The 26,061-nt window shown below is 36.9% G+C and overlaps 1 protein-coding gene across 1 annotated transcript; it reads left to right on the forward strand.

Moving 5' to 3' along the window:
- Positions 1-9,156: 9,156 nt before the first annotated feature.
- On the forward strand, positions 9,157-25,943 carry fam110d (family with sequence similarity 110 member D). Its single transcript, XM_065298998.1, has 2 exons — positions 9,157-9,250; positions 22,584-25,943. Exon 2 carries the CDS (start codon positions 23,203-23,205, stop codon positions 24,469-24,471), a length of 1,269 nt encoding a protein of 422 aa, XP_065155070.1. The 5' UTR covers positions 9,157-9,250; positions 22,584-23,202; the 3' UTR covers positions 24,472-25,943.
- The last annotated feature ends 118 nt before the right edge of the window (positions 25,944-26,061 follow it).

A 26,061-nucleotide genomic window follows, 5' to 3' on the forward strand; every position in this document is an offset into this window, starting at 1 on the left:
TTTACGCAAAGTCAAGAAAATCGAGCTGGACCAAAACATTTTACAGCTGATCACTGTCAAAAAAGTTCAGCGTCCTAAGTAACAGCAGCAATGACAGTGTTCTTAATATGACAAAGTAAGTGTTTTGATTTATGCCATTAATGTTTATTTTTTTAATCAGTGTATATCACTAGTCAACTAAATGAATATAACATGACAAAGATGAATGCACATTTATATATTGATTCAATAGATTTGTAGCATTTTGAAAAAAAATACTTGTCATGGATTTATTGCATTTAGTTTTTATAATAAATCTTTAAAAATCAAATTATGGATTTTAACTTTTAATGTAATTATAACCTAAAGATGCTATGTGAAAGTTTGTAACAGAAAATAGTGGTTTTCATCTTGTCACTTTCTTGGTATAGAAAACACTTTTTTACCCAAATTAGTCAAAATGGATTTATTGCATTTTGCAACCAAACTCTTCATATGTTGTGGATTTCACTCTCTTAAAAAATAAAGATTTAATGCCACAGAAAAATCCTTTCGAACTCCTCAAAGAACCGTTTTCATTTTACTTTTTTATTTTACTTTTTTAAAAAACCTTTGGTGCAACAAAAAGTTTCTATGTTGTTTATGAACCCGTACAAAAGACCTTTAGGAACCTTTGTTTTTAGTGCAAGTTTTATATCTCTGACAAAATGTTTCCTATTTGCAATGTCAGATCAACCTTGACCGAATGCAAACAGAGTAAAAAGTCCTTTAAGCTTTGACATATGTCATGCTTTTGTCAAGTGGCATCCTTTTCATTCTTTGACCAAATCAACAGAAGAGTTTGATTTCAGAAGGGCTTCTTCTGTTTGATTTGGACCGTGACCTCTTCAGACATGAAACAGCTTAAACAATTGGATTTAAACATGGTAAAACGGGTAAATAAAGCTTAAGAGAAATCCACTCTTTTGGTCTGTGGGCTCTGTGAAAATAAAACAGTTTAATGATCAGAATAAGGACACAAAGGTGACTTTGAAATGAACTCATCACAGGCCTACTCTTTATCATGTGACTTTGGGTTATGTGGTACATGCTGACCTGTGTCCGGCCTCGTGCAGGGGGGTAAAATGTCCGTCTGATGTCTATGAAGGAAGCCGTCACTCTGTCTCCATTCTTACATAACCTCAGGGTTACCGGTGACACGCTGGTTAGGCTTAGTGATGGCTGTTAAACTGAAGAGGGGTCAATTTTGACGCCACAGTCCACCACACTGGCGCTCTTTATGTGTTCATTACAGGGCCTGTTGGTCAATGTCTGTGTTGGACAGATGACATAATGGGATCCTTTAATGGACCTTTAGGGCCACATTAAGCCAACAGGTCACGGGGTTTGACCAGCCTGAGGGTAATGGTGATGCTCTTGCTTTCTGTCTGTCTGTCTGTCTATATCGAGATGAGAGGACCATGTCAGTTTTACAATCTCTCTATAAAAGAAACATGAAAGAGACCTTACAGAAGTTAACACAACAATAAAGGTGCTATCATATTGTAAGACAACACAATGGGCCAAAAAATTTACATTTGAAATGTTCAAAATCATAAAGTCACCAAACGTTCAGTAAAATCATTATGTTTGATCGCTTCTGGATTTCATTTGCACCGAAAAGAACTTAAGGTTGAATAAACAGACAGCGTCCGGTGCTGGAAGCAGCCTATGAAAGGAAAATAATGGCACATATCCTTTGCTTTATGAGCTCATTTCCTGTTTGGCTCATGAAAATTAGGATTTACAGGTATCACTTTTATTCAGTTCCCAGAATCTGTCATTAATAAGTAAAATAACACTGAGTCAACCTGAGAAACTAAGACACGTCTGAAAAGTTTTTGTAATTTAAAGGATTATTTTCAGCCTGGTCTCATTGTTAATGTAACTTTCAAAACAAACTTTTTTGTATGTTTAAATAGATGCTGAAGTGCAACATTATAGTATTAAAGTTATTAATCCACCAGAACATTAATCCATCTTCTCTTTGTCAAGGCGTGCATTTCAAAATCAATGTCGCAAATCTGTGCCAATGGGTTTGATATTGTAAAGTAATGAGTCGTAAAGCTTCTTGAGGTGCAATATTTAAAATCACATTCATAACCAATTCGAGATTGATGAAAACTGGGATCAAGATCTCTGGATAAAGTTTAGTTTTAGTTTAGAGCTTTATTTATCCCCTTGGGGCAATTATCGTGGTGCTTTACACAGTAAGATACACATCCAACTTTAAAAAAATACACCAAATATTTTTAAAAGTTGTATATGTTACTGTGTGAAGCACCATGATAGCCTGAATGGCTATCCTGAAAGGGCTGAATTTGTAATTTGCAATCATATGAATTTTAAAGATGTGGATTACTGCGAATGAATAAAATTAACATCTTTTGTAAATTTATGTTGTGTTTTGTATAATTATTGTTGCATAGGAGAAAACGCATTTTGTGTATCATGGCAAACAAACTAAATATTATAAAATAGTTAAATGATTACAGAAAAGTTATTCATTTTAAGATTTTAAAGTGTAGTCTTGTTTATTATTGTGTAATTCCTCAATTTAAAGTCATAAACATTAAATAGGTAATTGAGTAAACTGTCTTAAGTCAATAAATATGACTAAAACATTCATATGAGTAAGAAAAGTCAATGCCTGTGATTATTTTTGAATGGTTGAATAAGAATATGTACAAATTTGTACGTCGGTAATGCTGTTAATACGTCAATAATTATGTCAATATTATATGTTACAATGTGTATGAAAACTTAAGTAAATACTTTATGTAAAAATACAAACGTATTCTCATGAGATCACATTAATTATGTTATTATGCTCTTGTTTTGTACTCCATCGAATAATTATCAGCATAAAGCTTTGAAACAACCCAAAGCTGATTAAATAATGACATACATTTAGTTTTTGGTGAATTATTCCTAAACCCTGAACATTCAAGTGCCTGTTTTTTTTTTTTTTTTGGTCACATTCCTTTCATCAGAAACATTTGGTGTCTTGTCATGCATCAGTAATAGAAAAAGAGAAGCTGGATCCAAAATCAGAGGAACAAGAGTCAATCTCCTCATCTCTTGTTCTTACAAGCCCTGTCCACTTAACAGTGTGTTTTGAAAACAGGACAAGTGATGAAGTTTCTCCATAGGGTTTCACCTGAGCACCGTTACATCCACAAAAACAGACTGAACTGAAGAAAGGATGGCGAGGATGTGTTTCCTGACCGACACAAAGACCACGAGAGGCTACCGGAGAAAGGCAAGACAATGGCAAGTGTGGAAAGAGACCACCAAAGTGTAAACAAAACACGGGAAATACACCGAAAAATAATTGTTGTTTATTTGTAGGCACCATTTGTGCAAATCTACACCTTACATGCTGGCAACAGAATAACACTCACAAACTCTTATAGGACTGTAGAGCATCCCCAGCAAGAAATTTTGCGTTTAAAAAGATGTCTATTAGCCGCTCAAACACAGCCCAGACGTCTAGGCTAAAACAAGGTAGAATTTAGGCTGTTAGTGAAAATCGATGTCTTAAAAAAAACTGAATAAATAAATGAAACAGCTTGTAATCAATGTTGACTTTGCTTACATAATGTATCAGAATATCAGACATCTCACAAGTTATTTTGGCAAAACAACATGTAACCAAATTCAAGTTTATTTTGGCTAAAAGTGGGTTACTCATAGTCTGACTATTTCGACTCTATAGTTAACCTAGATGGTGAAATAATGGCTATTACTTGCTGGGTCACTTCATTACTGCAAGAAGAAAAAAAAAGAAAGTAACTTTAAGGAAACACTTGTGTCATTTTTTCCATTATAAACAATAAAGACAAACTGTACAGCAGTTTTACATGTTAACTGTGCTTTAGCTAAAAACCATATTAATAGGCTATGGATTTTTCTGAAGGGCGCTGTTGTTGTTTTTTAGCCAAAACTGTATGAAAATCCATGTAGGATGTTGCATCTTAATTCCACTTTCACTATCATTCAGTAAACTCTTGACACAATCAGATAGTGACATTATATTTAGAAGTGTAGTGTTGTGTATAAGTGTAGACAAATCCCAGATATTCTGATTATGATTTAAGCATGTTTAACCACATCATCATATAATAGTGCTTATCAAATCAGAATTTAAATATATGGACACTTCCATGCAAATGTCAACCTTACTATGAAAAGTAAAGTTTTTACCCAAAGTGTTTAACCATACTGATATGTTAATATTCAAATACACATGCAAAGTCTGTGTTAAAGTTTTTAAAGCGTTTTTGCATTATTTTCCATAGTTAAGTAAGTGCAAATTTCAGAATTGTCAGACCATAACAGAGAAATGTCACATCTATAAAGTTGTTTCTCATAAATGTGCATAAAAAAATTAAGACAATTGAAGGATTGAGCAATCCTTTCTTCTTTGTTGGGTATTATTACTTCTGGTTTGTGCATTTTCATTCACAGAATTTCTACAAAGTATGTTGTCTCCCAAAAACTTGTGTCCTTTAATTGTTACATAATGCATGCATGGTTCCTTCATCTAAAATAGAAGACTGATATTTTTATGATGTCTGGACTCATCCGGGGTTTGGGAAAATATAAACAGATGGATCACTGCATGACACAACCATATTTCTGGATTTGCTCATATTTATGTTAAAAACCATGCCTGAATAGACTATAATACAGAAACATGTAAAACCGTGCTGTGAATCATGTATCATTAGGAACATTTATTTCATAAGCACATAATAATAAACACACTGGCAAAAGAGTCAATGATGGTGAACATCTGGACGTTTCATTATTTAGACTTGGTTGATTTTACCAAACAGCATTACAGTCTAAAGAGAAAACACGGAGAGATCAACACAGAACCAGAAACCTGAAAATAAACATTTTCTTTCAATCCTCTTCTCTATAAATAATCAATCAAACCCCTAAAGACGCCGTCCTCACCAGACCAAACAACATAAGCCTATGAAGTCAACAATCCAAAAATACAGATTCAGAGTAGACGGATTCTCTTCATGCGTCTCTTTCTCAACCCAGAGATTACGAGCGCTAAACAAAACAACATTAAACACAAAACTCCACACCAGATGTTGACACTAAACAAAACCTGTCGTGAACGGGTATATAAGGGAGTGTTGTGGGTCAAAGGTCAGGCCAGTGGGAAAAAAAGTCCAAACCTTCATAGTGTTAACACAGATATTGTCTTTAATTAAACAATGAAGTAAACATCACTTAATATTTTGTGTTAAGCTTCTATTAAATTAAAACATTCAATTGAACTTAACTTAAAATGATCAGTACATGTTGTAAGAATAAATCTCTTGTGCCTGAATATTGTGATTATTTATTTAAGCTTTTTTAGTATAACTAATAAGAACTTTAACTCCTTAAATATTTGTTAAAAAATGTCATATATGTTTAATCGCTCATATTATTAATGTTGTTTTGATAACTTGTAATGATAATTTGATTAACTAAAAGGAGATGTTGGACAGAGCAATTGATATTACCAATTAAAATTAATTTGAATTAAGTTGAAATTACTTGAAATTTTAAATTAAACATTGTTTTATTTCACATAACTTATTTTTTAAGGCAACAACTTTCCTACAATTTTTTTATTAAATTCAACTTGTCCAGGTTTACAGTGCAGAAACTTTCTGCTGAAATCCACTGACTGCCCTTTACGAGAAAATTTACCATGGTTTTACTACAATTAAAACAAAAATACGTGGTTACAAACTTATAGATAACTTTAGGATTTGCCAATGGTAATCAATGCACCAAAAAACCAACCCATTATGACGAAATTACGTACCTATAGTCATGTTATTTTTCCGAGTGTTTTCCGTGACACACACACAAGTTTTTCCGCCTTTTTGGGTGAACATGTCACGTATTTGTAACTCAACTCTTTTGTCCTATTTTCATTTTTCCTATGTCCTATTACCATTGTCGATTTGGTTTAGGGTTAGATTTACATAAAATGACATCCTTACCCAAACCCAACTCTAACCCTATAGGCGACAATGGTTTAAAATCAGAAAATATAAAAAAAATCATTAAAAAAGTTATAAACCAACACTTAAAGTGACATCCTAACCCAATCACCAAATCTAACCCTAAACCGAAGCGTCAATGGTTTGACAACAGGACAACACAGTTGAGTAACAAATATGTAACAGTGACACATAAACAGAAAAACGTGCCAGTTTCACAGAAAAGACTCACAAATTTACGTGACTATAGGTACATAATTTTGTGATACAGGGTTGCAAAAAAACATGGTTCATAAGTGTGATCGTTGTGTCATAAAGACTACTCTAAAGATTTTACTTTGTACAGTTGTCTATACTCAAAGTTTGTTTTCACCAACAATATAAACAAATGAATGCAAAAAAATCCATTATAATCAAAACATTCAGTCGGCAGTAAACTACTAAAATGACTCAATTAAAATTACTAATAAAAAAATTCATTAGTGTAATAGGTCTTAACAAAAGCAGGTTGTCACTACTAGATGATATATCTGCATTATAATGGGAACCAAGAACGCATTGCTATTAGCATCAGCCATTAAAAACTTAATACTGATCTTATCAAAAACTGATTATTGGGACAATTGGTCCATTATCATGGACTCCTCAGTCTGTGTCCATGATCACCTCACATGTTAACAGCTGCCCGGCACCTCAAACTGTGCAAGGATTTCATCACCTGCTGTGAGAAGAACCAACCGAGCGGCGTAAAATGTACGATTGACGTTTAATAGATGACTTAATCCCATAGGGAGATACAGCCTGTGACGGCATCTAACAGGTCGATCTTCTGACACACCGGACACGGTGGCCTACAGGATGTCTGGTTTCCAGGGTCCCATGGGTTTAGGTCAAGGGTCAGTGGGGTATCAGGACCGGGTTAAACGGTGTTAGGTTTCTCCATACAGATGTACAGACATACTTCACAGATACCGGAAAACATTTCTGTAAAACTGAAACATCACCACTGACTGAAAAAAGCCATTATGGGCTAAACAAGCTAAAAAATGAGAAAGTTGTTGAATGTTGTCCAGTTTACAAATTTGTATTTTTAAGGCAATTATAGATGGAGACAGATGCAGGGACAAAGGCCTTGTTTACATCTGGTACTAAGATAAATTTTGGTTGATCGGATCACAAGTGGACGACGCTAAATCCAGGTGTAAACGAGGTGTGAAGCGTTTTGAGCTTATAGTCGAAAATGCATTTGATCAGATTGCTATTGTGGTATAGACACTCATGTGGTGGTATGTGTTTAAACAGCCATAAAAGACCACCTACTCTCCGTCTATTGATCTAATGTGATGTACAGAGCACAACGTTTTTACATCGGTCCTGACATCTAGAATGAACCCACAGTGTTCGGCCAAGTCTTTCATTTTGGTTTTATTTTGCGAGCATGTGAAAGATATGTGATCTTATTTCATTAATTGCTATATAAAATATCAGAGAAAGCTCTCATATGTACAAAACTTTGAGCCGCACATTTACTAACAACACAGTGGTACTCTAATTTAAGTGCGCGTCAATACATCATTTCTCCCGCTTGTGTTTTAACAACTCACCCACAGACCATCCCCTCTAAACAAATCAGGAGAGAAGCGGCTGAAAGCGGACAAGAGATGGATTAAAACACCAAGTGAGAATGGACATTCGTCTCTCTCGTCTATTTTTAATCTGATCGTCCAAATACCTACACACTAAATGTGCTTACAGAAAACACATGATGTATAGCCGATCCACATCCCATCAGAGGTCTCTTCAGTCCCCATCCCTCACCACAGGGGTCTCATTGTACCTTCACCAATCACAATAACACTGTAAAGCCAAAGTACAACAAACCCTGAACATTTAATCTAATCTTAACGTCCCTTGACGTTATGAAATGGCAATTCGGTGCAGAGCTTGTGAGCATTTCTAAGTAATGTTTTCTAGAAAGAGAGGCCATAACTGATATATTATCATGGTTATTTATCTCCAGTTATCCATTTACCATCCATATTTGCAACACTTAGGGGATAAAAGTGATATCTGTGTAAAACTAAATTGTCTCTATTTGATTATAATTACGTGAACACAACAATTACTTTTAATAAACATACATCATAAATATCCATATGCATTTTGAGATTACTGAATGTGTAACTGCTTTACATGAGAAAATAACAAATCAAGTAACATCTGCACACAAATAGTGCTAAACATTTTGCAAGACTTTTAGCAACAGGTGTCAGATGTATGAAGTAAGTTCTCCTCACGTACACAAGGTGTCCCATAGCGGAGGAACAACGGGTGGAGTTCATCACATTATCTATAGACATCTGACCGGAAAGTTTGTCTTTCTCTTAAATGTATTACTTAAGGCCTAACAAACTTGTCAAAGGGTTAGCTTGAAAAGCGTTCTGCTCGGATTGATATCTAATGTTATCTAATGAGAATACTGAACATAACTACACAGTGTGCACCACATATATTTCTTATGACAATATACAAGTTATAAGTAGACAAAGATATAACTGCAAACATTCATTTATTTTATCACCAAACTACATTTCTACATATTAAGTGTTTTAAAGAAAAAGCAGCCAGTAGCCAATAGATGTGAACTCCAAAAAACATCTCAAGGTGAGACCTCAAAAATGTGCTGGATAAAATTACATTCTTGCACATTTTAGGACAAATGTGACTACGTTGAAGATGTTAAATTATTACATTGATTTATTTTGGATGCTTTAAGCCATCACATAAATCTTATTTTTATGCTTGCTTATTCATAGTTTTGATGGGTTTACTATTCTAATTTAATCAAATAAATATTTTATACAAATATATAATTAATCGCCCAATACTTTGAATGCTATATAAAAAGTGTTTAAGTTTACACAGTTTTAATAAACAGTAAAATACATTTATACGCACGCGCTTTATGTTCATCCAAAAGTTACAAAGGGTGCAGGTAAATGTCTCAGCTCGTGCATTCATAGTGGGGGGTCACAGACTCACAGGTGCACGCCCACTCTTGTGGTGGGACGGTCTCGTGTCTCACATGCCCGAGAAACAAGCGCGCCTCCAGCATTCAGTGCGCGCGGCTCGAGACAGCAGTAGCTCCGCTCGGGATCTCATGTGGGGAATAAAAGACGCTTTTATACGCGGATACGGATTAAACTATAAAGGTAAGAAACAAATGAACACTTCTTATATTAACAGTTACTAACATAGCCTACCATCAGTTTATATTGAGTTTAATGATGAATCCGTTAGTAACCGGGGAATCAGAGAGCGCGTCTCGAAATAAACTCGTTAAATAAATACGCATAGCGTTGAGACACAGTCGTCTGTTTCAATCTAATATTTTATCATTAATTTATTTGTAAACAAGTCATTGCTCTTCATTTAAATCATGTTCACACTTCATGCAATTTTGCATATGAATTAAACGGTATATTTTTGTTGTTAAACATTTAAAGCTTTTAAAGAGATGCATATTGATTTACAAGTTATGGATAAACTCTGTGTTTTGTTTTAATAGCGTTAAATAAAGTAATAATTCGTTTTTATGACAAATTGTCATAACGCATTCGCAGTGTGTCTAAATAAACAGAGCTGTAATGTTGACATTAACTTTACATATGCATATATTAGAATGGCATAATTATATTTATTTGGTTAAATGAATAGGCCTACACTCTAAAAAAACAAACGGTGCTATAGCACCAAAACAGTTGCTTTGGATCGTAACGATAGAAGAACCATTTTAGTGCCATATAGCACCGGTGAAGAACCAGTGAAGCACCAGTGAAGCACCAGTGTAGAACCATATAGGGGCCATATAGCACCACATATGGTTTTACATAGCACTATATGGTTCTACACAGGTGCTTCACTGGTGCTTCACTGGTTCTTCACCGGTGCTATATGGCACTAAAAATGGTTCTTCTATCGTTACGATCCAAAGCAACTGTTTTGGTGCTATACAGCACCGTTTGTTTTTCAGAGTGACACGTGTTAACTTCTGTTAATAATATAAAGTAAAGTGTTATTTAATGAAACAAAATTGTGTACCAAACTAATGATTGTTTGAATCATTCCCTGGTCTTCCATTGTTATGTCAAACAGTTAACTCCACCCACAGATTCACACTTGTGACGGTGTTGTTGTTTCAGGATTAATAATTTCAAACAGCAGTCATGTTTCGATGGGTCGAGATTCACGGTGTTTAAACTCTATTGTAAATTTTTGCTGATGTCTACATAGAGAAATTCATTGTTGGTGTTCAGTGGACTATGACCTCTAGACTACACCTTTAACTATGGGAAATCATGAAAGTTTATATAATGTTTACAGAGTAAAAGCAGTCTTAGGTCAACGTCTGTTAGCGTCAGGCTTTAAAACAAAAGTTCAGGTAAAGGAAAGTGAAGTGAGCCGTGTGTTTTTGGAAACGCGTGAGACTAACCAGACCTGCTGCTAGCATTTTACACGCTTTACTACTTGCTTTGTGAAGTTTTATGGCATTGTTTTATACATTATGTGTACTTTGGGCAAAGCTGTTAACCCTCTCACAGAGGCTTTTACTGCGAAGGATTTACTCGTGTGAGATGTGCAGACCGTGCACTCACTTTCTGTCAGGTCAGCATTATAAAACCCTCAGGAGTAGTCTAAACATACCAAAAAAGTAGACCAAACGCTGGGATTTCACCTGTCCTTGAGCCGCACCGGTTCATACTGGTGTGTATTGTCTTCTTATAAAGTAGAATAAACACGTGTCTATGGCGAGGTCTTGCTCTATCATCTCTGTAACGGGCTGTTGCGTGTAAAATGTAAATACTTTTATGAGGATGAGGGCTGTGATGTTTTTCTGTAGCATGCGTTTAAACACATATAGCGCTAAGAAGACCAGCTGAGACCGATATGACTTTCCACCTACAAGATCATTTGCACCAAGAAGACCAAATGGAAACCTTTTTGTTTTGAAACTTTACAAACTTTTTGGCCAAATCTGAAACTTTTTTCTCATCAAAAGTCTCCAAAACCAGATTACAGCTTCTTATGCTTAACATAATTCAACACTTGTTCCTTTTGTATATATTTCTCCTAAAGATTTTTAGGAGAAACACCTTAAACCCTTTTATTACTTAAAAATAAACTGGATATAACTTCTGAGCTATGAAAGCTTAACTTTTAGGTGTGCATACATTTTTAATAATCAATATTTGGGTAATTGGGTAAAATATAGACCAACTCAACCTAGAAGATATTTTACCTAGCTTTGGGCAGCATTTTTTAGTGTGTGGTAAACTACGTCAAACTTTTTGCAGCGTTGCCAAATGATTGAATGCCCTACCCAAATAATGACGTCCAACATGCCCAGAGGTTTACTGCAGAAGTTACAAGCTCCTGGATGTAATAGCATGCATGCACACATTTTATTAGTGTCGGCGAGGGCCCCGGGCAAAACCAGTCTGTGCCAGACCGGCATCTCTCATCTGAGGTGTTGACAACAACTTTGACATCACTGTAAGATGACTTAGAAGAGACGGCCACGCAGTCAAACACCAGAGTCTGGTGATAAACCACTGACCCCATGAGCCTTGATCTTTGACTGGAAGTAAACCTTCAATGAGGAACCAACATCTGACCGGTCGTTTCCAGTCCTTCATCTCTTAGATTCCACAAGCACATAATCATTTTGCTGTGACCACATCAGTCTCGACTACTGAGATACTGCATCCCACAAATCGGTTTATGGGACCGACACGGAAACCCAACAGCTGTTTTCCTTTTATTGTTTAAACCCAAAGCCAAACGTCGCTCTTCTTTCAGCCTATGCTATTTTCAACAGGAGTGTAATCATGTGTGCAGTCATTTCCTCAAAAGAAAACGTTAGGTTTGTAGTACGGCTGCAGTACGGCACCGTGTTAACCCCCTCCACCTTGTAAGAGCGAGAGGTTCGAGTTACTAATGAAAGGGGTCAAGGGTCTTTCTTTAAAGAGACATCACCGGCTTTATGTGTGTGCTTGTTATGGGTTTACTTATTCCCTTTCACCATTGCATCTATTACTTATAAAGTTCATGATTTATTGATTTACTTTATTATTAATATTAAATCAGCAAATCTTAACAAACCCCAGCTGGTTCATCTGACAGCTGCCAGAGCGAGTCGCTCTTAACTTCCTACTTAAAAGCTTGGATATCTGAATTCGATGCGGCGTAGGTTCAACTGATTTCAATATGAAAGAAATGGTGACTTCATATTTCGTTTTTACATCCTGATAAAAACTGAAATCTGTTTAAGCACGAATGCACTGACATAGGAAGCCAATGGTGTGCATTGAGTGCAATCACGGGGAATTATGGGAAATGTATTTTACAGACCAGCTGAATTAGTTTTGTGACAAAATACAAAACAATATATTATCGATTGAAACTTCTGCCATGATCCTGTAAATGACAAGTCCCGATTCAAAAAGCCTTAAGGTTTCCCTTATGTATTCATGACATTGTGGCCTTGTAAACACAACCCTTCTGATATGAAGGTTTGGTTAGGTAGCGCTACCATCCTGCCAGGTTGAATCAGACCTAACGCTCTCAGCCTGATCTTGTATCCTGTGACAAGACATTTTGATGGCTCTGGTGAAGTTGTGGGGCACTGAGAAAAGATCAGGGGTTATTTCTGTGCACCTCTGGGTCTGTTTGTGAGCAGTCATTGAATGAGTAAAGACAGCTGACAGGTTCAGTGAAGCTTATGAAGGAAATGGCAATGATCGCATGGTCTGTTTAAGCAGAAAGAGACTCAGACTTTACCTTTTTCTGGAGTAGAGAAAGTGATGAGATGTGTACGGCTGTATTGATGTTCATAGTCATACGCTGAGTGACATACAACACAAAGCACAATGAAATGAAAGATTCAGTGGATAATGTCACATAATGGATACAGTAAGACCTCAAGCCAAAACATCCAGACACACACGGTTGTAATATAAACAAAGAAATATCAGTCATGACATTCATTTCATTTTAATTGTTTATAATAAACAGATAATAATTAGATAGCAAAAGGATATTTTTTTCTTTTCAGACTCTCTTACATGTGTGTATAATGTTATAAGGGCCATTTAAACAAAAACATTATCAACCAAAACCGGACACTTTTTTATCCATTTTGGCTGTTGGTTTACACAACAGTAGCTGCGTTTCAATTACCCTTTGAATTGCGCAAATTAACATAGCAAATTGAAAATACAGCCAATTGACACAAAAACTCCAATATATCGCAAAATGTTTTTTTCACTTGCTAGGGTTTTTTTTCAACCCCTGTGGCCGGTTGCATAAACATAGCCGTGACGTTAAGACTGCGTCTTAAGAATGATTCTAACTAACAAGCAATTAATTAGTGCTAATCAGTCTTATTATTTGGATTTAAATTAGAGCAATCTACCTTTTTATGTAACATACTTAAAACAGTTATGATCCGTCTTGAAAAAAAAAATTCATGACTAACTTTTAAGACTAGTCTTTAAGTTTTATGCAACTGGCCACTGGTGAGTGAGTCAGCTGGCCTGGCTTAACTTAGCACCCTTACACGTTACATTATTACTACGCTAGTACGGTTTAATCTTAGCCGCTGTATTCTGCTGCTAATGTTGTCCTTCGATTTTTCTGTTTTCTCCTGCATCTTTTAATGTAAAGCTGCTTTGAAACAGTTAAACAATTGTAAAAAGCACTATATAAATCAAATTAAATTGAATTGAATGAGGTGGCAAAAACGGCAATGGTAGTCTGATGCAAGTAAGTCACATAATTATTATTTGAAGATGACGCGGTATGTACTTAAACCTCTCAGAAACTTTTCTGCTTTTAAGTATAAGAGGCTTTCCTTGCCAATAATGTTTGGATAATACTCTTAGGTCTCCTTTGGTTAAAAAATAATGCCTAGTGCCATAGATGTGCTATTAGTAAACCCACCAACATCAGTCCACATGATGTCTGGAATGACTTATCGCAAGAGGTTGCATATCATCGGTTAATGGAAACGCTGTCATTTCGCAATAGTCTTTTGTCGACTTTTAGAAAATAACGCTAAAGTTTTGCACATATCTGCAATAGAAATGCAGCTGTGACGTTTTCAGGTCCTGAAAATGCTAACTTTTGAAAATGTGTTTCAAAGAGCATGTTTTTGAAAACAACATAAACGCCAATCTGTGAAAACAGTGACATTATGTGCATGCGAGGTTTGTGTGTTCAGTCAACAGGCATGTGCGAGTATTTGACAACCATAAACAACAATAGCGGCCTACAGGACTGTGTTTGTGCTGCTCAAGAGTTTCTTAACACTTCTCCAAGAAAGTTTACAAAATTTTGCCGCTTTATAGTTAAGGATTGTGTGAAGTAATACCTCATCATCCATCTAATAAAAGTTGCTTGATGCTTTTTCTTTTTTTGATAGTTTTTTTATTTTATTTATCTCTTTGTAGGAGAATGCATATGTGCGCAGATGTGTAGTGCTTCTTTACAAAGTAACCTCGCCATCTTCTGGCTTGGCAGGCATAATACAAAAGTTTAAGTGTGGATCCATTTATACGTGGACCATTTTAATAACGCTGTTATGTGATATAATGCAAAGGAAAAACTTTTTGGTGTTTTTACTACTTTGTTGTATTGTAAACGTAGCCCTAGAAGAGATCTTAGTAGGAACTAATGTATCTTTAAATTCACCAAAGTTCACATTTTCAAAGCTGTGCCATTAACATTAATTTTACAGCTTTATTCTTTCTACTGAATTTAGATGCGTTGATACTTTAATAAAACATAGCAGAGACCCCTGAGGCTTCTGAGCTTTGAAAGAACAAGACTAAAATATCTATATTGCTTTATACATTATATACATTGTCTTGCATGGCACAGCTAACATGCATTTGATTGTAAAAGTGTTATGTGCTGGTTGTATTCAGGTCATTCATGTGAGAGCAATGGATGATCGATGCAGTTTCATTTGTACTGGCGAGTGTTAATTGTCAATAAGAGAAAATAGAGACTGGGATTGCTAATGCCGCATTTAATGGGTTGATGTGAGGGCACCACCGTGGATTTGTAATGGCCTCAACATGTGCCTGGCACATCAGAGTCTCAAAGAGATCTGTAAATGCTCCCTTAAGCTCTTTTCGGAGAAATACTAAAGGAAATATCTGCATGTTGACTAAACGAGAGGTTTGTAAATGTGTTGACTTGTCAGATCCTTAGAAATAAGTGGATGAAGTGTTATCACTTGTTTGCCCCGAGAGGAGATTTTTCTTCTGGACAAACACAGATTAAGGAAATCATGTTAAGACTTAGCCTTCTACACTGCCTGTAATGTGATCATCGTTGAAATATTGCTTTTGAAAAGCTGTTTCTAGTATGCATGCAGCTGAGATTGTGTCTAACGTTTATTAAATTAGCTTTTCACATCAGACGGTGGCAAAACTATTGAGTTAGCAAAGACTCACTACCCAAGACCCTGCTTAAGTAAAGGGTGTCATTTCTGTGCCAGTTAATTCCAATAACTTTGTCCTAAAACAAAATAAACTATTCAAGCAGGCAAGGCCATCAAATTTACCGCCTATAGTTCCAATTTAGTCCTGGTATGAGTAACCCATAAACTTGAATTTGGTTGCATATCGTTTTTGCTTGTGAGATGTTTGAAATTCCATCATGTAAGCAAAGTCAACAGTGATTTTTGGGATATGATTAAATGTCTATAAAATTTTTACTGATAGCCCAAATTTTCTCGCTTTGGCCTAGATGTCTGGACTGTGTTTGGATGGCTAGATGTCTTTTAATACACATACTACATATCAAATACATATTCATCTTGTTATTCCTCACTTCGGATATCATCCTGGTCACCTTGCCTGACTTTACATAAAACAATAGACTTATATTAATATAAGAAACAAGCTTGACCTTCACTTCTTCAGCTCAAAAAGAAACAACCTGACTTCTTGAGTCAAAGATCCAACACAGACAAAGTCTCAGTTAGCCCACAGACAAAGCTGCAGGGTCCAAGAGTGTTGGATGGAGATAGCACGTCAGGATTCAGGAGAGACTTTATCTTATTCGGTGTTTTATCTGTAGCATAAACACAAAACAAGGAGATAATATTACATAACTAATGGAAAAAGGGGTAAAGTCTGCTCACTTATTTGATAAAAAAGCATCTATACAGCCTTAACTGTAGCTCAACGGTTGAAGCTGGCGCTGGCAACACCAAGGTCATGGGTTCAGTTTATTGGCAAGTTAGCAACACATGTTTTTGACTTTGTGTGTGCTAAATCTATTAGTTTTACCAGTGATTTTAAGGTATGGATGCAGATTTTGCTTTTGAACCTTAAAAAACCCTTAACTCTTTTTCAAAATTGACTTTGTCGACTCTATCAACTCCAAACACGTCTTGCTCTGTCAACAAATCAGATTCCAACAAATCATACATCATTTTGAAGTTTTTTTAAATAGAGAATGTCAAAATATCAATAACCCATTTTCGATAATTAACTCATTTTGCTAGCACAAATAAATCAACCTAGGTTAGCTGAATACCTTAAAAGTCAATAGATTTTGCCATCAGTTCATACTGTCGTCAACAAGTGGATGGGATAAGCATTGTTGTGGGTAAAGTATTACAAGTAACATGCATTACGTAATAATATTACTTTTCTGAAGTAACGAGTAAAGTAACGCATTACTTTTTAAATGTACACATCAATATTAGCAAAAGTAACGTAAGTATTACTTTCCATGAAAAGTAACTAAGTAATGCAATTAGTTCCTTTTTGGGGAGTAACTTAATATTGTAATGCATTACTTTTAAAAGTAACTTTCCCCAACACTGGCGATGAGATCTGTTTTCCAGTTTGTTCATGTGACGTTAGGCAAAAGCCAACTAATCAAATGTACATGACCTCAAATGCATTGTAAGTTACATTAAAATCTTGAATGTACAGTACCATCCTGTAAGGGCTAGAGAGAGAGAGAGAGAGAGAGAGAGAGAGAGAGAGAGAGAGAGAGAGAGAGAGAGAGAGAGAGAGAGAGAGAGAGAGAGAGAGAGAGAGAGAGAGAGAGCGAGAGAGAGAGAGAGAGAGAGAGAGAGAGAGAGAGAGAGAGAGAGAGAGAGAGAGAGAGAGAGAGAGAGAGCAGATAGTCTAAATAATGTCTGTTTTGGTTTTATGTCTGTTTTGGTTTGACTAATTTTGTAAATGGTCTCTCTGCAGGAAAAGACCTACGAAAGTGTTAAACAGCAACTTTGAACTGTTTTATTAGCATGAGGTTTGTGTTAGGAAGAATAAATCTACAGATATCATTAAGGTTACAGATTTTGATAAAGGTCATCATCAAAGCAAAGTTAATGTAAGGAAATGGACAGGAAACATCTGCAGAATGCTAGCATGAATGAGATAACTGAAACATGTTTTTCTTACACTTGAAGTTTTGTTAACTTGCATAAGTAGTGAGATGATAAGCCTAAATCAATACACATTTAAATTAGTAACAGGTAAATGACCCTCTTAAATAAACAATGAATGATTGAATTAAGAACCTAAGAAACATTTTCACACTTCAATGAGATGAAGCCAAACACAGCCCTGTTTACACCTGATATTAACAACGGTCTCAGATCAGTAATGAAAACCATCCTGTCTAGACAGAATTATTATTTAAATTAGCATTAATTTAATGTAATACATGATATACAAAAAGCAGGGGGCAGTGGTCTCAACAATTTTCCAATGTGGCTTCAAGATGACTTAAAACAAGCATTAAAATAAGCTGAAATCAAGACATTTTTTGTCTGGATATTTATGTAACAAATAAAGAGTTTGGTTCCAAAAAGCAATAAATCAATTTTGACTAATTTGGGTAAAATGTGTTTTCTATACCAAGAAAGTGACAAGATGAAAACCACTATTTTCTGTTACAAACTTTCACATAGCATCTTTAGGTTATGATAACATTAAAATTCAAATCCAGAATTTGATTTTCAAAGATATTTTTCTGCAAAATGCAATAAATCCATGACAGTTTATCCCCCCAAAATACTATAAATCTATTGAATCAATTTATAAATCTGCATTCATCTTTGCCATGTTATATTCATTTAGTTAACAAGTGGTAAACACTAAAAAAAAACATCTAAAACCACCACAGGTTTATCAATGCCATCAAAATTATTATTTTTTTTGTTTGTTTGTTGATCACGAAGTACAAAGTAGATCAGAAAAACTAGGATTTTTGGTGTATTCATAGTGCTGCCCTTATTGTTTACAATGTGTGGAATGGTGCGCTGTGATTGGTTAACCGGATTTATTGCATTCTGCAGAAAAGGCGGACTGCCGTTTATCGGGTTTTGGGAAAAAGATGGAAAAAGATGACAGAATAACATGGATATTGTATTTTGCGTAAAATGAAGAATTTACTTTTTTAATACTGAGCTGATACAAAACTGATTTTGGTGCTAACAATTTTTTGTATTAAATGGCGTTTATCATGTTTTGGAACCAAACTCTTCAAATATACATCTGTCTAGTCATCCCATGCTCTATAATATTTTATTTGGTAGAAATTGTGAATGGGATACCTTCAAATATTGTTGTGGGTAATGGGGGGCCATGATGCGAAATTACAGTTGGAAACAAAACCCGTAATGGTCCTAAAATAGTCTTTTAGTCGTTCACACCTTTGTCTATCACTGCACAGTTAGATGGGATCATGATGATAATAGGGGATGTAAACAGGGCGACACAGGGGCATGAAAAGACGCCCATCAGCTTACCCTGACGCTGAGTCTCCAGCAATCCACAAACTCACATTCACCACATCTGAATGACAATAGTAGCGCAGTGACTCTGTTAACCATAATTTTAAGTGAATTTAGTAGGGGTCTGGGGGGGTTGTGTTTTAAAAAGCCTTGGACCCTGCCGGCCATCATACATCAGCTACATAATGACACACCCAACCTCGCCATAGACGAGAGATATACACCGCCTCTGCTTTTGTTCTGAGTGTCTAAGTTGAATTTTATTGTCATGTCATCTCTTTCTCTCTGCTTCTCTAACTAATGAGCTGAGGCATTCGGTGCTGTCTCTTATCTCCAGAGCCAGAGGGTCTATTGTCTGAGACGATTAATAATGCAGGAGGCGCTCTGTGTTTCTAGAGGGTTTTTGTCACAAATCCAACATGGGACATTTTTTGGTAACTGGGTTGGTCAGACTGAGAGAACGGTGCAGGACAATGAGAAGAAAGATGTGTTAAATATCTCATGATTAATATGATATTCAGCTTTTCCTAATATACTCTAAATGCACTTAAAATCTGTAAAAATACAAGGTGCGGTACTAAAGTCAAATATCAGGCCTATGTGAATTAAATGTGACTGGCCTCTGTTTTTGGTTTAGTTTGTGTGAAGTCTTCAGTAGACCAGTCTCAGATATGACTCGACAGAAAACATCTGGTTTCTCTTTGACCTTGTTTGACGGCTGATATCACCCCTGCAGGCTCAGCAGCTCCATGAAAGTCAGGGAGATGAGAAGAGACCGAATTAACAGAGGTTAATTACAAGCTAGCCACAGTTCCCAGGTCAGTTTAGCCCTTAAACAAAAAAGATCAAAGCCAAGTTGCGTTCGAATCCTGTAACATAATGCATCTGGAAGCTTATAATAGCACATCTAATAAAACAGACCACTGCTTTGTTCACCATGCATCCGTTTAAGTGCAGATGTAACTTGTTACTGTGGTTTATTCTGTTAGATAAGATGAGGCTTAAATAATCTGTTAAATTGTTCTCTGATATCTACATAGAAGGTTTGTGGCTTTATTAAGTGCAAAAATGATCCAGAGTCAGTTTTACATGTCGATTTACAACTTAAGGATTTGTCTTCAGAATAAAATGGTCTATTATTACCTTATTTGAAAGGGTCATGAATAATATTGTTGAGCTCTGCTCTGATTGGCTGTTTCTCTTTCAGTAGCTCTGTGTGTGTGTAAACAGATCTTATGTTTGAGTCTGTATCAGATTTTGAGGAATAATCAATTGTTTGGAGATTGTTAATGGACGTTTTTGAGTGGTGAGTTTGTGTTTTTTTTTTCAGTATGGACCTGCAAAACATAACTGTAACATCAATAGCCTAAACGCTAGCATATAGGATTAAAGGGACATTCCACTTTTTTGAAAAAATATACTCATTTTCCAGCTCCCCTAGAGTTAAACATTTAATTCTTACCGTTTTGGAATCCATTCAGCTGATCTCCGGGTCTGGCGCTAGCACTTTTAGCATAGCTTAGCACAAACCATTGAATCTGATTAAACCATTAGCATTGCACCTAAAAAATAACCAAAGAGTTTGGATATTTTTCCTATTTAAAACTTGACTCTTCTGTAGTTACATCGTGTACTAAGACCAACGGAAAATTAAAGTTGTGACCCGAATATAGTCCCCTGCCATTGAAAGTAACCAAGGGGACTATTTTCAGGCAGTGCGTAATATCACTACGCCTGCTGCAGCCATGTTACAGCAGCAAAGTCCTTGATTATTACGCCAGAATGAGAGTATCGTCTTAGTCATATCTGCCTAGAAAATCACAACTTTTAATTTTCCGTTGGTCTTAGTACACAATGAAATTACAGAAGAGTCCAATTTTACATAGGAAAAATATCCAAACTCTTTGGTTATTTTTTTAGGTACAATGCTAATGGGTCTAATCAGATTCAATGGTTTGTGCTAAGCTATGCTAAAAATGCTAGCGCCAGACCCGGAGATCAGCTGAATGGATTCCAAATGGTATTTAGTGAAGGTAGGTCTTTTCATGGTTTGGGCTATTTTATCTGTATCACCCAGCCCTACACCACTCTTAACTGAGTTTGGACTCCCGAAGCCCCCGCATTTCTCCTCTCTCTTTGAAAGGCACTAAATCAAGAACCGTCTCATGTTCAACACCTGTTCATAATTCTTTTACCGGAACTTTCCCAAACAATGGATGTTTTTCCCGTAGTCTCCCACATCTGGAAAATGTTGCAGTTCCCATTCTGACAGGATTTATTGCAGAGGGCTTCAGAGGAGAGCTGGAGCTGTACGACAGGCAGTCATTTCAAATAAGTGCATGAGATCTCTTTTATGTTAAGCCATTATTTCTTTTCCAGATTTTTGATTTAGTAGTTGTTTTTTGAATATGGAGGTAAAACTGACAGTATGCACACCTGGTTTACATTGAATTTTACATGACGGTTGTAAACAAATGACACTTCTGTAGTCATTACTGGGTCACAAGTAGGGATGCACAGATACCACTTTTTTGGAATACGAGTACGAGTACGAATACTTGCATTTCAGTACTTGCCGATACCGAGTACTTAATAAAAAAACATGATTTAAATTTACAGGTAACAGCTTAAGTCATATAATTTAACAAAAAAACAAAGGATAGTTTTTCAGTTTGTTGTTAACTCTGCGTCTTTTGACAACACAATAGGCATTAACCCCTTACACGCCGCTCAAACATAGACATTTCTCAGACCGTGGTAGGTATGGGGGGACTTTTAACGAGTACGAGTACTTTAGAAAATGTGGTATCGAGGCCGATACCCGATACCTGTATCGGTGCATCCGTAGTCACAAGTACATACAGTATGGAGCTGAAATGGGTATTTACTGTATGTTTCTTTATCTGCTTTGAACATTCATCAAACCTAAATGTTTTAATGTAAAATCCATTGCAGTCATATCCTAAAGCTCTCCATATATAATGTCATGATAAAGTTTAAACATAACATCACAAAATTAAATGCAACAAATATTCCTGCAGCATTAGAGGAAACATCCATGTTTTTATTAGCTTATTTTAGAGTCGCTCATGCATTATTTAGTAAAGGCCTCGAGGAATGCAAATGTGACGTGTGGGATAAACTAATGCAGAGCGGGCAATGTGAAGTCCATTATTACCCCCGCAATCTGAAGCACAGGGTCACTACCTACATTTAAAGACTTTCTAAAATGTGTAAAATCCTATTTGTTTACAGCCCAGTGGTCTAAAATCACAATAATTGTCATGTATTAAGAGAAACTCTTCTCTTATTTGTCAGTCGCTTCGGATAAAATCGTCTGCTAAATTAATAAATATAAATATATTGTACAAAATTTTCACAGTTCTCAATTGTTGAGAAAGCAAAGGAGAGTATTGCTTTAGCAGGTCATGGGTTCAAACCCAGGGAACATGCATGCTGAGGAACAAAATGTGTACCTTGTAATCCACTTTGGATAAAAGTATCTGCCAAATGCATAAATGTAAAGATCTGTACGAGTAAACTGTTATTTGGTACTAACTCAACGGGGGACATTTATGAGGTACAGACACAGCGTGAATATCTGCCAAATCCATCTCTTAGTTTGGCAAAATTACAGGGGCTGTGTCTGAGATTGGCCTTTTCTTGAGAAATACTACAAAAACTCATCTCGGTCCCTTTTTTACCTTTTGTCTCCGCAGGGTTCTAGGTATAGAAGAAGGACACGACCCTTAAACTCTGAAGTGTCCCGGTGCCAGCTGGACAGGTCAACCCAACCGTAGCGCCGCAGGACAATAGCAGCGAACTCGGAGACCTGAGTCAGATATCGAAAAGCAAATAGTCAAGCTCATTAGCTTCAAAAAAGCTTCTCGGGAAAAAAACAACAGGGAAAAAAGCCTTTCAAATTTCGAAGGAACGTTGCAAGAACGATAAATCGAAAAATCGAATCAAGAGCAAATATACTGACTGCTGTTTGTGCCACTCTGTGGTGAAGAAAACATCTCATTTGGGAGAGATTCTGGATTACAAGAAAAGGATTTCCCTATATAGAAATGCTTGTTTGAATACTGGTGACCACGAGTTACAAATTATAGCGAAGTCAAGCAGTTAACGTTGTCACTTAAACCTCCCAGACTGACACCTCAATGTATAAATGTCTACATGTTTAGGGATCCTATAAATGGATCCCTAAAAATTCCCATGGTCTATATCCTGCTATGATTCAGAAAGCTAAACCCTCGTAAAGCCACCGTTAGATTTCTTTCATCTCTTTTGTACTTTAAATTTTTGTACTTTCTGTTTGGATGTGACTTCCCAAAAATGAAACCCTTAACCCCCATTGGTTCGCCCTCTCCTCTCCGGCTCTTAAACAAGGGTCCCGATTACCTGCGCAGGCAGATGGACGCTGGATGCAGGGGTCGATCAATCAGTGCCGTTGAACGACTAGAGGCCGACAAAGCCAAATATGTTAAGAGTCAACAAGTCATCAATACCAAACAAGAACCTGTTTTAGTGCCCTGTGCCACCCCTCCACCTCTACCCCGTCGCAACTTCACCGTGTCCACACCCTCAACACCCGTTCTTTCTCCACGAAGACAAACACTTCCCTCCTCTTCATCGCAGCTCTCGGAGGACGACTCTAGGAAAGAGAATTTTCAGTCCGAAGCTGATGTGGAAGGACGCGATCGCAGCAATGCAAACAAGCCCCCCACTCCTTCCCAAAGAACCCCGATCACTAAGCCGTTAGTCGCTCCGCACAGCGCTCCGATGATGCGAAGGAGCACCGGCAAACGAATGCTGCGTCCCGACTCCCTGGTCATCTACAGACAGAAGAAAGAATGTAAGAGTCCCGGCAGCGGTGGTGGAAACGTCAACATGGAGGCCAGGGGCTACAGCTTCGTTCGAAGGCTCTTTCAAGGATCGATGCGCGAAAAAAACAGCGTGAATGAAACGGCTCAAAAAATGGTGATAAACGAAGAGAAGGCTGCTTCTTCTCGCGATGGTGACTCACGGATGTCCTGGTCCAATGACAAAGACACAGACGGTGGTAATGAGACCAGAAGATCGAGCAGATCCGATCGAGAGTCCTCGATGCCTCAAATCGACAACACCGGCTTTCTTGAGAAACAAACGAAGAACAGCGTGCATAACAGTTTACGAAACACCGTGGGTAATTGTAACAAGAACGATATGGACCCGTGGAAACCGATCGTTTCTCGAATGAGGTCAGATTTGAAACGTTCAAAGTCGGACTTGCGCCTACGCTGCTCTCTGGCTGTGTCCGAGCAGGAGCGCTTCTTTGACTTTTGCGGATTGGACCTAGATATGGTGGAGAGACTCGGACCGGATAACTTTTTAACGGGGGCCAGTTCAGTGGACACTCTCTCTTTGCTCCTGAGGAGCGTCGGAGGCGGATCAGAACCCAGCGAGTTTTCTCGGCACTCTGGAGAAGGACTTTTTCAGGAGGAGCTCACCGAGCAGATACCCACAGGTGTGTCTATTATTGAGAGAAACGCACGTGTTATTAAGTGGCTCTACGGTTGCAAGAACGCAGCAGTCCAGGAAGGACCCAAAGAGTCCACGGTTTGAGTATTATACTAATAAAAAAGACTTTTATTCTTCACTGTCGCCTGGAGTAACTGATACCGAAAACCACACTTATGACTGTATTTATTTGTATTTAAGAGATTTGTTTAGCGTTCGAAACCAGTATGAACCTGAAGCATGTTTCACCTGTGAGAATGCATATTGACATTATTTACACTGTGTGGTATTACTAGTGATGTAATTTCCTGTTTTTTGTACATGAGTACGTCCTGTTACTTCTGTTGGCTTCAAGAACATCTCGGCTTATAATTTCAAAATGAAAACCACTAAGCTTTTCTCCGGGGCTGGGATACTAATGCATGAGTGCCAAATGAACCATGTGTACCTCATTTCCCAACTGTCCTGATTTAGTTTGTGTGTTGCCTTTTTCCTTAAACGCAGGCGTTGGAACGAACACACAAAGACCCCTGTGGGGATATAAATGCACTGAATTGGAGAGAAAAAAATAATGTGAGAGAGAGAGAGAAAGAGCAATGTATACTGCTCAAATAACTTATTTTTAACATCAAGTGTATGTGAATAAACATGCTGGGCATTAATGGCAACCTGATTGATTAACTGTGCCAAAGAAATGACTATGTATTTAACACTGGCTGTGTACCAAACCCTTATGACCCACATCACTGTCTGTTGTCTACATAGGCAGCTACCTTCTTAGGCAGCATCCTAACCCTATAGCTATCAACTTTACCACCATTTTGGATCACATTTTTGACCTTGTTGTAATGCATTGGGATTGTCTTATCTGTAAAAGATACATGCAATCTTGCATTAGTTTGGGATATAACCAAATATTCAAAACTGATGGGGATACAGGTACAACCGTGAGAATCGTTAATTGAAAAATAATGAATAATATAAATAGCTCACTATGGTTAAACACACTTTTATTTTGTATTCTACTGAGAGTTACAATATATCAAATCCTCAAATTCATTGCTTAAATACTGTAGGTTTTACTTTGGTGATAAATTACTGTTGTCTGCACAACCGTCCTGAGGATAAACATATTTTTTTTGCAGTTGAGAGTTTGTGTGGCTAAACATTCTTCAGTAAGCACTTGATGATCACGGTGTTGTGTTACACCCACAAAAGTAAATAAATTAGAGGAAGCCAAAGAGAACTGATGGGGGTCACGCAATCCCAAGGACGGTGATCTGTTCTCAAACTAAAGGAGACGTCTGACTCTTCCTCCCATCTAAACACATTCATCAGACACTGATTCTCCTTTAAATCCCTTTGGCTGGAGACATTAATCAATCTCTATCTCTTACCACTCACGTCAGGTCACATGGCAACCCGCAAAGAAAGATTTGGAACTGTGATATCTTTCCTACATTACTAAGGTGATTTGCGGGTTACCTCCATGACCAAGAATGGCACCTGAGATCTCTCTCCTGCATGTTTAGATTTGAATCCAAAGAGAATCCAAATAAAGTCATATTTCTGAACAACTTTGAGTGTGGATGTCATTTTAGTTAATACGGTCATGAGTTCATACACTCATTTTATGTTTTCCAAGCCTGTTAAAATAGTGACTATAGCATCACTGAAAAAAACAACTTGTAAAAT

This window comes from Paramisgurnus dabryanus, chromosome 13, assembly GCF_030506205.2.
Source record: "Paramisgurnus dabryanus chromosome 13, PD_genome_1.1, whole genome shotgun sequence".
NCBI classification, from domain to species: Eukaryota; Metazoa; Chordata; class Actinopteri; order Cypriniformes; family Cobitidae; genus Paramisgurnus; species Paramisgurnus dabryanus.